The sequence below is a fragment of the Ananas comosus genome, linkage group 2 (genome assembly GCF_001540865.1).
Source record: "Ananas comosus cultivar F153 linkage group 2, ASM154086v1, whole genome shotgun sequence".
NCBI lineage: Eukaryota > Viridiplantae > Streptophyta > Magnoliopsida > Poales > Bromeliaceae > Ananas > Ananas comosus.
Genome location: NC_033622.1, coordinates 13,716,285 through 13,729,799, shown reverse-complemented (window position 1 = coordinate 13,729,799; position 13,515 = coordinate 13,716,285). Strand labels below are relative to the sequence as shown.

At 36.6% G+C, this 13,515-nt stretch overlaps 1 protein-coding gene across 1 annotated transcript; it reads right to left on the bottom strand.

Annotated features, from left to right (window-relative positions):
- LOC109703672 (DNA polymerase I A, chloroplastic-like) lies at positions 879-11,679 on the bottom strand. Its single transcript, XM_020224389.1, has 12 exons — positions 11,243-11,679; positions 9,332-9,992; positions 8,427-8,615; positions 7,367-8,043; positions 5,367-5,832; positions 4,871-4,966; positions 4,057-4,149; positions 3,750-3,944; positions 3,375-3,467; positions 2,860-3,072; positions 2,000-2,089; positions 879-1,620 (listed from the first exon to the last, which is right to left on the bottom strand). Exons 1-12 carry the CDS (start codon positions 11,380-11,382, stop codon positions 1,459-1,461), a joined length of 3,075 nt encoding a protein of 1,024 aa, XP_020079978.1. The 5' UTR covers positions 11,383-11,679; the 3' UTR covers positions 879-1,458.

The following is a 13,515-nucleotide window of genomic DNA, read 5'->3' as shown; positions in this document are numbered from 1 at the left end:
AATTATAATGCATGAAAGTTCGAAGACTAAAATTTTACAAATTTTATAGTTTGAGGATTAAAAGCGTAATTTTTTTTTTATATTTTGTATTTATTTCAACGAAGTTAGAGTTAACCATTGATCAGTTTTATTCAATTAATAATTTCATATAATGAAAAAATATATATTAAATTATCGAATAAATTTTAGAATATATAATTGCTAAAATTAAAAGTCTACCAATTATAGTTTGAATATTTCAAAACATTTTAAATATGAAATTAATAGCTCATTAAAATTTAATATTAAAATCAAGGTAAAAAATATATAAAAAATATTTCAAAACTATGAACCATTTTGAATAAATTATCCAACCTTTCAAAATTTTACTTACTATCCAACATTTTTATATGTTAGATATGAGCACATCAATAATACTGTACCACTCAACCTTATAGATTTAGTTAATAAATTTCATACAACACTCGCAACTAAATTTATTAAAATAAATAATTAACTTAAATTTTATCAATCTTTTTTTATTTTTTATTGTACAATTTATAACTAATTGATTAATATTATAAAATTAAAATTTATATTTAATACATATCCAACCGAAACTACTTTAAAACTATGCATAAAATATTTGTATATTTTAAATTTTATAATAAAAAAGAAGAATTAGATTGGATTTAAAAAAAAAAAAACCTCAAAATCCTCCTTATCATATTAAAAGAGAAAAAAAAATAGAATGAAAAAAAAAAAAAGGCCCAACCCCCTCTCCAAAAATAGGGTCACTAAATCAAAGCTTTTGGTGAGTATTATAACAAGGTTTGACTTCAATTGAGAGACGATAATTAATCCAAAAGAAAATGAATAATGGGTGTTCAAAGAGCACATTGTATCAAAATTTTCATTCAATTTTGATAAAAATAAATTTCTACTTTTCTCTGAAATAGAGGAACAAAGATTTACTTGCTGTTACAGTATAACACAATAGAAGAGATGAAAACAACAAATGTGTACCACACGATGCTTACAGGATAATACAAGAATGGATCAAGTGTGTTCTGAATTTACCTTCTGAGTTAGTACAGAGCACTTGCGTCCCGCACCAGGGAAGCCTCTATAGAACTAAATGATGAGCGTGACCACATCAAAACCTCAAACATTCCGACGATGGGAGCTTGCATGCTTGATAATTCAATGCAGGCGAAATGCAATTGCACCAATACAAGAACATAGAGGACGGCGAAGCCTACAAATAGCTCCCGTATTTGTTTGATCCCCGAAGGAAGCCACTATTATACACAGGATCATATACTTATATTGCCGACGCGACACCTCGCCCTCCTCGATCAAATAACCAACAACAATGCCACTTAGAGCTTAAATTTGGCACAGCGGCCTTCAATCTTAGTATCAAATACCAGCTCGAAACACGATGAGTCGACATATGAACGAAAACTGGGTCCCCAGTTATTTGGCTGCATACCAAGTCTGCGCACACTTGGCATCGACAGCGAGGTCAACCTTGAGGAAGTTGTGGCCGTTGAAGGGTTTGGACATGCACTCGACTACTATAGCCTTCGCCAGCTCCGCAGACTCTGTGGGCCCTTCCAGTATCACTTCATCGTGCACCTGGTTCACAGGGAAATGGTGATTATGTCAACTCAGAAAAACAGAAAACAAATTGTCGGCATTCGGGATTAAGAGCTTACGACAAATCTAACTATGTTAATACTAACAAGTTCAACCAAATAGATCAATAAACATACATGAAAAAGGAGGAAATACCAAAGGCCAACAACAAAAACTACATCAGATCATTGGATATGCTTTTTTCTTTATTTGATTCAAAGGAACAACTATTTTAGGGAAAAAAGGAGAAATAACTATAAATGAGACCGCAAAAAGAGAATAGAAAACCTGGAGCAATATATATTCAATATTCTATTGCCTCTAAATTTTCTAACTGGGTTTTCCCTCTGGAGAATCAAGGAGTATCCAAGTTAAAAACCTGCAATAGTAATCTCCACCCGAGCTCCTTGAGACGCTCATTTCTGTCAATCTCAAGCATGGCACACATTGCAACATCAGCAGCGCTGCCCTGTTAAAATCACAAAAATCACAAAGGGAATAGACGGTTAATGGCAAGTTGGCAATGTCTAAGAATGAAGTAGAATTGGTACCAGTTATGTGCAGCAAATGAAACAGAGAAATTGGCATTAGCAAACCGAAAAGGAAAAAAGAAAATGTACAGAACAATGGCGACAGAAATGCTTTTAGTCCTCACTTGAAGTATTCCTTTTTCCTATTATAATGTTGTGTAACTACTAGTTGAAATTGATATATACCGTTTAAAGTACATAAAAAGAAAGAATGATGACCATTAATAAAAAAATTCGAGTTGTTGGTTTCTTGTGCCTGAGACATACTTCCATACGGAAAATCAACTTCCAACTACTTTGTCAAGAAGGAAACCAAAAATATATCATCAAGAAAAAATTGTTTCTAAGGAAGACTCTGAACTTTGAGAGCTCTATCTGGCAGTCTCTACCTCACTACATTTGTACAAAGGGCACCCACAAAAAAGAAAAAGAAAAAAAACCAATTTATCCATTCCAAGCGACATAAAGAAAATAAAGAAATAAAATAATTTTGGGTACTCGTCTGAATTCCAGAAAGTGAAAAACCTGGATTTAGTCTCTAGTGTGGTAAACTTGACTTTCAAGTTAAATTTGCATTTCGCATGTTCCATTATTATAAAAGTATACCCTCTTGTTCCATTGGTATTGATAAATGTAGTACAACCTCAAATCAGGTCCCATGGCACGTTACTATTCTTGTTGAGACATGTAAAAAAGAAAATGAAATTACCTGTACAGGAGTATTGATAGCAGCTCGCTCAATGTGACCCCTCTGACCAGGACCGGGATTAACAATAGAAGGGAACCGGCGTGACCTTCCAAGCAATGTGTGAACACATTGCATCTCCAGTGCTTGCCTTTTGCGTTTCTCTTGCCACCGCAAAACTTCTTGTCTTTCTTTATACCAGAGTTTGACTGTCTCTTTTGCTTCCTTTAAAGAAACCTAAAGACCACAAAAAAAAAAAAAAAAAAAAAAAAAAAAAAAAAAAAAAAAAAAACACCATAATATGAACATACCTAAAGATTAAAGAAGTTTATTCTACCAATATTAATTTCAAGTTAAAATTTTAAATTTTTTTGCCTTTTAATATTTGATGGACAGTGATTCAGCCACGTGTACTTGGAAATGCCAACAACAAACAAGCTACATTGCATCACAATTTACTTAAAAATGAAAAGATACTTAAAATCAATGAACGGAGCCAGAGCTAACGCAGTGATGCTTCAAAAAAAAAAAAAAGGTACCTTCCAATCCCTTGAGAGCCCAACAGGTGTCTTTCCATATGCAATAGAGAAATTAAGCATCTTGGCCTTCCTTCTCTCGGAAGCAAAAGCATCCTACAACAGTATAAAGAGAGGACAAAATAATAATTAGCGTTTATCATTTAAATACAGTCACATTAAAATAAAAAGAAGAATAACTATTGATAAGCAGGGGAAAACAATGTTATTACTTGACTGGAATAAATTATGGAATCATGTAATATTAGAGAAAGGGCAACAGAAAAGCTGAAAAGTATGTTTAAGATGATAAAATGAAACTTATCAAGCTTAAACAGGAGTTATGAGTTCTCCATTCAAATCAATCGCATTTCAAATATGCCAAACTTGGAGAGTTACCTTCAACAACGGAACTGGAGGTTTCTCTTCACCAGGTTGAGGATGCCACTCAAGAAGCACTCTCTTTTCTTCAACAGCGTCACGGACATATGTGTACATATTCATAGCTGTCCTAGAGTGGAAATCACCACCAGCTTTGAAGGCATTCAACATGCTTTTACAGTTTGCAAGATGTGCTAAGATCCTAAGTTCCAGCTATATACATATTTATTTCGAACAATTAGATATGAAATTAAGTTGAAATTTTCCACAGAAAGGTACAGTTCACAAGTACATCATTAGGTAATGAGCACCAAAAAAGCATTACCTGCCCGTAATCAGCGACAATTAGAGAGTTTCCAGGGCCAGCAACAAAAGCCTGACGAATTCTGTAACGGTCCTTCTCTAGTGCAGGTTGATTCTAAGGCATGAGGAATAATTATTCCAACACTATTAACAAAGTACACAAAGATAAATGAAATTCAAGGAAAAGAAAAAAAGAACTCGAAAGCCCAGTTGAATTTACAAACAATCCATCATTACAACAAATCATGTCAAACTTGAAACCTAATGAATATAAGCTTTTAATTGCACTAGAAGTAAAGGTTTTTGTACTTGTACACTATTGCATATATACAAAAGTATCTTTAACTAACCTAATTAAGATTATAATGTGTTGAAATCATCTGTATGAAGAAACTTTAACACTTGTGTTTTTTGGTGTATACTGTATTGGCATTTAGGCTTTGCATATACATTCTTTGCACATACATCAAATAATCTAGCCTTTCTTCTAACCTCAAGAGATGGTGTAAATTGTCAAAAACTCGAATACACTCTTGTATAGCATATACATAGACCATAGACTTCAAACAGTTAATCTCCTGTTTATCATGGTACTTTTCACTACTCAGGTCTAACAAGAACGTATAGCTCTTGCTGCTGGTTAAAATAGTGGAGCAGTAATGAGCCTCATAGATTCTCTGCTAAAGCTTCAAACAAAAAAGAGACCTAAATCAAGGAAGCAAACAAATAGCACCTCATTCATAGCTATTACAAGCTACAATTCTAAACAATAATCCAAAAAAAAGAAAAAGGGACCAACAGTTTCAACAGAGAACAGTTATAGAATGGATCAAGACCTGCAGATTTGGTCGCCTAGCTGACAAGCGCCCAGTTTCAGTGTTGATATTCAATGAACAATGAACCCGGCCATTATCACACGAAATATGATTCCCCTGCAGCCAAACAATAAAGTAGCTTCAAGAAAAAGCAACAATACAAGTTTGACGACACCAATGATCTCTTCAAAATACATAGCTTTCAATGAACTTTATATGGATGGAATGAAATTGCCAGAAAAAGTGAATGCACATTAACTTGGAGTTTATTTACATTGTACATAGACTTCTTTCTTCAATGCGACTTTCACATATACAGCAAAATCCTATAATTGAACATATACCCTATAAAATCATTTCCGATGGACTATATAGTATATATATGTATAGAGATCATCTACTTGTAGGTAATATGTATGTACAATATACTTCTTTTAATACCAAAATTATCTATTTGTAGGGATATGTATGTATACAGATCTCTTGTTCCACAAACAGATCATGTGAATTAGCTCACCTGCAATGGAAGAATGAAGTTGGATATCAACGAATCAATGGAGCAAATCTCACAAAGAGCTGCTATAGCGCGACACGCTTCCTTCCCCTCCTTTCCTCCTCCAAAAGCATGATAAGCTGTGCCATATGCAGATAAGTCTTCATCATCTGTAGTTGTGGCCGGTGTTTCTTTGTTTTCCTCAACCAAAGAACCCTCAACCAAACTAATATCTGATTTGTCCCCACAGTCATCTTCCATCATATAGATCTGATCTGCCGTGATCTTTCCAGCAAGTGCTCTCAAAGCATCACCACTAACTGAAGGCCACCCACTAGCTGTGAACATCTCAGTTCGCATATCATCCACTATTTTATGGAGCGTAATAGTGATATATTTAGAAGGACTTTTCTTCCCCTTCTCAATCAAATTCTCAGTATTTGGCACTTTGAAAGTTTTAGATTCCGGCAAAGTTTCATCGGGAGTCTTACTGTCAAATTACCAAATAACATTGATAAGCAGCCTAGAAATTATTGCACTTGACATTGGCATATACTAGGGTCTATCAAATAAATACTTCATAACAAGTAGAAAATAAAGCTAAGAAGCAGAGCCATAAGGATAAAGTAGCCATTAAACTTCTAGATACAAGGCTCAGAAAAGTTGAGCTCCTCGTCTCATGTCATTTTAATACTTTCTTGGCACAAAAATAGCATTTGGAGTCCTTACCCAAGGACTCTTGAAATTTAAGATACTTTGACGATAGAATGGCTTTTGCACACCAAAACTGAAGGCAAAATTGTTTACTCTAACATGCTCCAAAATATCCAAATTCAAATTAATCGTAAACCACAAACATTTTAGTTCATTTATGACAAACTTTAGCCAGCCAAATGATTGATGTCGGCTTGTATAATCTAGTTCTGGAAAATCTACAAGCAGAAACTGACTTCGAAGAGATGTAATGTGTTATACTCAATGTTCCAGTCCACTAAAATTTGCACATCGGAGAGATGTAATGTGTTATACACGTGACTTCGAAGAGATGTAATGTTTATACACGTGACTTCGAAGAGATGTAGTGTTTATACACATGACTTCGAAGAGATGTAATGTTTATACACGTGACTTCCAAGAGATGTAATGTTTATGCTCAATGTTCTAGTCCGCTATGATTTGCACATCATAGAAAAAACATGCTTAATTTCCATTGAGGAAATTGAGCAGCAGAACAAGCATAATGCAAGTCACTTCTACACTCCAAGCCTACAAATACTACTTCTGAAGAAAAACAGTCAGACCTTAAATCATATGACCTTCATCAGTTATACACAACTTGAGCAGCAACACAGTAATTTTGCATGATCCATCATTGGACTCTCACAATAATCAATAAGTAGCTCACTTAGTTATTTTCTTAGTAATATTGCCTCATGGGGTTGTGATTCCCTACATAACAATTAACATTTGAAACCATACCAATTTAAAGGGGACTAACAGTAGATCAAACGTAAAGTCCAAAACTTCAAGATCGCCAGCAATCAAGATGGTAAGAAATACAAACATGACAATTGTACATGTCATATGTGGACTATACGAAAAAAAAACTTAAATAAGACACAACAGTAACTTTGTTATCATCCTATTGGAAAACAAATTGGCTAAACAGTTAAGCACTCTTACCTATATCATTTATTTTTCAATGAAAATAAAAAGAAATGATTCAGATTCAAAATGAAGATTCTTAAATCAAGGACAGTCTAGATTAAGTGTTTTATGACGTACTTCAGAACTGAATGACTTTCAGCTCAAAAGCTGAACATGGACAACTTTTACTCAAATTTCCACTATACAATAATTGTAAGAAAAGTCTACAACATAGTGCAAAATCAAGAGGAAGAAAAAACATTTGAAAGATTATTTGATTGAAAAAAGTCAAAGCACAGTAAATTGTAAATTCTCCATGCAAGAAACATTTGATTAAAAAAAAAATACAGTTATAGATTGTGAGACGAAGTCCATACCTATTCTGGATGCCACCAAAGAAAAGCTGACGGATTTGAGTGTCACTTCCAACATTCATGTACTTGGCATCAGCACAGTACTTACTTGCCCACTTCCGGAACCTTGCTGCAGCTAATTGCTGCTCAGCAATAGCTACCTTTTCTATTTCTGAAAGGTATGAACGATCTACAAGCATTCCCTCAGTTTCCATTTTGACCAAAAGAGCGCCAAAAGGGCGCCAATACTCTTCATAAAAATCAAACATTGATCCTCTAGTTTCACCATCAACAATCCACTTGACGTCCTCAAGCTTCCTTTTCAAGCTCTCAAAAAGTTCGAGAGCCTTTATCGAATCCAAAGCAGAGTAGCAAATCCATAATTCACGATCCTCCCTTTGAAGTTTCTCAACTGGATCATAAGTGATCACTTTTCCTTCGGATCCATCTTTTTTAACCTTTTTTTTACCAAAGATGGCTTTCATTGATACCTTTGCAGCACTTAATCCACTATTATGTTTTGAGTCTCCACTAGACATAACTTTGGGGTCGCTTGTAAGTGCTTCAAGTGAATACCCTCCATCCGCCCTCCTTGAAGAGTCCCAAAGCCGTGCTAGATGCATTGTATCGGCGTGAAACCCAGAGAGCTTGATACCATAGTTCTCTATAATATGACTATCAAAACTATAATTATGCCAAACCTACAACAAGGAAAAAAAAGCAGAACCACGACCTTTGACAATCAAATGGATGTGAAGTCACAAATTATGGACTCAATCAAGCTCCCTCGTTTGTAAAATGCTAGAAACAGAACTATGAATAATGATTGTGTCGCAAAGAAAGTATGCAAATCAACTACAGCACCAATAATATCCAAACAGTCTAATACATATGTCATACTTTATAGAATAGGACTAATGCTAAATTATTTTCATCATGGGCAAAAGATCATTGTCATATTCCCAACCACAAGAAAATTAGAGGACTGCAATTTTAAATAATATCTACACCAACTTTGGGACAAAGTAAAAAAGGGAAAAAGGAATAGCATTTGCCTTTAACATTTTGAAGTGACCAAAAGTACCTTCTTGATTGATGGATCTTCAAAAAATGGAGCGAACTCCATCAGAATATCCCTACCACCATCAAGTACATCCACCCAAATGCAAGATTTTCCATTGCCGAAGTTAGCTTTTGGACCAGAATAGATACTAAAGCATATGATTTCCCCATGACCAACAGGTGTCTCTTGTTTCACATCAATATTAGATACCTGGACAAAAATGCATTAATAAAAATGGATTATGAAAATAAACACAATAGGAAAGAAATTTCGAGATGATGTTCTTGGATTAATATGATTCAAAAAATTAGGTGATTAGGCAGATAAAAATAACTAACAGCATTTTTATAATCCAGAATGACATTGCTGATCAACTCATTAGTATTGACACTTTGACAGTGTGGCTTAAATGAATAAGGAGGCCTATCAGTTTAAGAATTCTGATCTACAACCACTATAGATAGTTGCAAATTCTCCCCTAATACAATCATAGACCATGCGACAGAAAGTTTTAGAATGCTTGAAACTAGAAAAGGGTAATGATTCTTAAAAACAAGGAGATTACAATATGCCAATCATAGTATACAGCACATATATAAGTAAGTCAGGCCAACAAATGAGCATAATCCAAGCCTACCACATACTAAAAGGAGGATGAAGTTTACCTAAAGGTCCTAAACTTCTGCCATGTGGACAGTTTGTTTAATATACATCAGCAATGTGGATGGTTCCTAAGGTTCCATGTCAAGGGTGGAAAATTCATGGATTCATAAAGCTTCATATGGTATTTACAGAAATATTTATCTCTTTCATTATCTCTCCTAATAAACATATACGTGATTAAAGCCTAGTTTAATACAGAGAACATAATTCTTATGATTCCAGTCAATAAACTAGAAGGACACTTCTAGGGTTTGGGAACTCACCTCTGTATCACATGCATAAACAAATCTTCTGTATGCTGTTGTAAGCAGTCGAACAACTTTCTTAGCTGCCAAGATGTTATCAACCACGAGAACTTTATCATACACGCAAGCAAGTTCTGCACGTAAGTTTTCAGGCTTCCTGAGAGCATTAACTTGTTCCTGAGAAGTTTTAGAAGAAATATATTGCCCTTCAATTGTTTCTTTCGATACATGAGACCCATTAGGTTTGATCTTCTTGCTAACAGCCTCTGACAGGAAAGACTCAGATTGTCTAGTAAGATCCATCATACGGTTTGTGTCCAAATCCAAATTAGAATGCCTACTTGTAGCAAAATGAGATGCTGATCTCTCTCTAATTTCCACATTAGGATAATTAGCATATTTAGGAGCACTGCTGTCTTGTAACGGTCCCAGGTAATACTTTTTTCCTTCAAGCAACTGATCTTTTCGTTGTGTGCCCTTTAAAGAAATCCGGCCATCATAAGCATCTTTAAGAATTTGGTTAGTGCGCTTTTTAATCTTTAACATGGTTCTCTCTTTATCCCAATCTGACTCCACAGTATTCAGTTTGCTGAGAGTGGAGCGCCATTCTGAAGATTGATAACATACTCTAAAATCAGAAGCATGAGCATCCAACCTATGAAGCGTACAAAATTCCTGCCTGTCACCCACAAAGATTTTAGGAATATAAAAGACAGAATATGACAGAGAGGAACGCACACGTTTAGTAAAAGCCAAATTAAACTAGAAAGTTGACTCATAGCTTTGTCGAAATATGATACAACTTTAAAGTATATTTACAGGGGGCACCCCTGCGCAATCATAGTAAGCTTTACGATATTACCCAACAAGAATAACCATGAGAAATTTTTGACCACCACATCAAAACATAAAAGTGAGTTCACGGAGTTGGTACAAGAATGGAAACAGTATTAGAGATGAAATCACCTGACAAGTTCAAGCATACAAGACTCTTTTTATCAGGGGGAAAGTTATTGCTAACTAGGCATTTCTTTTTATGAAAGAGAAGAAGAAAATCCAAGGCTACGAATATAAGGCAAGAAACAAGCAACCACTCTCTCCGGTTTCTTATATTTTATCAAATAGCCATCAAATTGGCACCATGATCTAAAAATTATTTCATTCTTTCCAAATACAACAAGTGGCACCATCATAAATTTTTCCGAACAACGATGATCTCTTTCACCTGATGACAAAAATAAGAGTGTATATGCATACGTGCATAATTTAAAGCAGGGAAAAGAGCAGGAGGCAGCAACAGTTGAACCACATACTCTACATTTTAAGAAAAGATTTAACAATTTTATTTTTATAAGAACTATACTATTAATCGTCGAAAATTTTATTTGGTTAGAATATAGCTATCAATTCACGCACCAATATGTCAGAATATAGAAATTGTAAGTCCAACCAAATTTTACTACAAGTTCAGCTTTAGAAGTATAAATTTAGTGACTTTTCCTTATAAGGGGTTCTTACTGTACATTTTGATGTCCTGTGTGCATTTTCAAATTGGAGGCCCCAACAAGATCTTTACATGCGGTCTCTTTTTCAACAGATTGAGCATTTGTTGGAGGCCTCTCAATTTTGAAGATTTCTTTTCTTTCCAAACGGTTATAGTTACATAGAACATTTTCTTGAATGGTCTAACAATGACCCAGGGCATAGAACATTTGATCTTGCACAGCCCATTAGACACAAACTAGAAAAATGATACAGCGGAAAGGTATTAACCACTTAACAGAGGCCATCTTGTAGTAGTCGCCAAGAAAGACACCCAGGAAACTGTAAAAAGCAAATCTTTGGTGGAAAGGAACATATTGTAGCTATCTTTCACGCCAAATGAAACCTAAACAAGCAAGTTTAACAAAATGGGACGCAAGATGATACCTTCTTGGGCCTGGGAAGGGCTTCAGAGGCGGCCGCGGAGACCCGGGGACGGGGCGAAGGGCAGAGGAGCAAAGCCGCGAAGACGAAGAGGCGGGGCACGGTCGGAGAGCGCCGCCGTGGGCGGGAACGCCCATCGCCATGGAGCCGATGACTCTCCCCAGCTTCGCGCCGCCGCAGCCACAAGGCGCCGTCTTGGGCGAGAGAGGGGTGAACACGGCCGTTGAGCGGGGGCGTGAGCGTCGCCTCGGAAACCCCTCACGTGGGTAGAAGTAGGAGGAGGAGGAGGAGGAGGAGGAGGGAGAAGGAAACGGTGCTCCGCTGCAACGCCAACTCGATCGCCTTTGTCGTGCCCTAAAACCCTAATTTAGGAGAGAGAGAGAGAGAGAGGAGGGGTACGGAGAGTGAACAGGGATAGAGAGACGAGGGTTTAAGGGGTGAGAGAGAGAGAGAGAGAGAGAGGGGGTTGGAATCTTATGGCGGGTGAGAGATGCTTCAGGGCCCGTTATAACCGATTTAGGCCCCCATAAGCCCACTTACTTATATTGGGCCGGGCCATTTGACAACAAGCGACTACGTAATGCCCTAGTTTTTTGAATTTCCAGTCCGAGCCACTGGATCCGGTTCATAGCGAGAATCTGGTCCNATATATATTTATTTATTATATATAGTATTTTATTTGTATATAGATATATTATTATATAATAATTTATTATATAATTTACTATTTATTTTTATAAAATGTAAAATATATAAATAAATGTTCAATAAGTTAGACTACTGGTATTTGATTTAAATATTAATTTTATAATATTGAGCATTCACATATAAATTCTACATTAAAAAATAAAATAAAATTGATGCAGTTTAAGTTAATTTTATATTTAACGAAAATTAATTGCAAGAATCACAAACAATGATTTCTCTTCTCATTTACTAACTACTGGGGGACTACGATACCTACTATGGGGGACTACTATGTCTACTAAAATTTTTTGATATATTTATTGCATTATTTAAATTCTGAAATTAATTTTTATAACTAATTTTCAAAATTAAATTTTAAAATAACTACTCGCAGCATCGCGCGGGTCCCTTAACTAGTAACTATATATTATTCCTCAATAACTACACACGTGTCGCGAGGAGGCCGAGGCGCGGGCGAGGGCGCGAGCCGCGGGCGCTGGCGCGGGCGGCGCCGGGCGCTGGCGCGGCGCGGGGCGCGGGCGCGGCGCGATGCGGCCGCTGGGCGGAGCCGCAAGCGGGAGCGGGCGCAGGCGCGTGCGCTGGCGCGAGGGCGGCTCCGGCGCTGACGTGAACGCAAGTCGACGCGGGGCGCGGTGCGGGGCGCGGGCGGGCGCGCGAGGGCGCGGCACAGCGCGGCGCGGCGCGGGCTGTGGGCGGAGCCGAAAAAAATCGGGGCTCATAGTGATGGGGTCTTCACAGGGTCCACGAGGCCGAAGTGGCCTCGTGGACCACATGAGAGGGAGGTCCACGGTGGACCTCCCTCTCATTCTCTCTCTCTCTCTCTCTCTCTCTCTCTCTCATATATATATATATATATATATAGGTGAGTGGTCCAATGTGGACCACTCACGCGGTCCACGAGCTTATGTGAGAGCTCGTGGACCACGATACTCTTAACACCTGTGAGCCGCGATTTTTCCATCTTAATTTTCGGTTTCCGTAGAGTTGAGGCAGAAAACGAAAAGCTACTTTTCCTTATAATTTCATAAAATAATTTTTCGCTCAAAACCATTTTACGCCAAACCAAACACTCGAAAATATTTTTAGCCCGAAAAATTTTTTTTCGTAACTTTTACGCCGAAACAAGCATACCCTAATAAACCATCAAGTATTATGCACTATTACTATACAACAAGCATACTTAATTCATGAAAATGCCAATGATGAAGTTATCCATGTAACAAAATCAATATATATATATATATATATATATATATATATAGAGAGAGTCCGGCTGCTATGCTATCGATAGCATCAAACACTTGGTGCTAGAGTCCGGCTGCTATGCTATCGATAGCATCAAACACTTGGTGCTATCGAGTTTTCCACCGTTAGATTTAATCCTTTAATTATTTTTACCCGTTAGATTATACTATTCAACCAACCACTTACTCAACCCTAGGGGGCCCACATCATCCTAACCGCACATTTCTCAATCCAATGGCTAAAAAACTAATAGCATCAATAGCTTGGTGCTATTGATAGTATTCCAGCCTAGTTATATATATATATATATATATATATATATA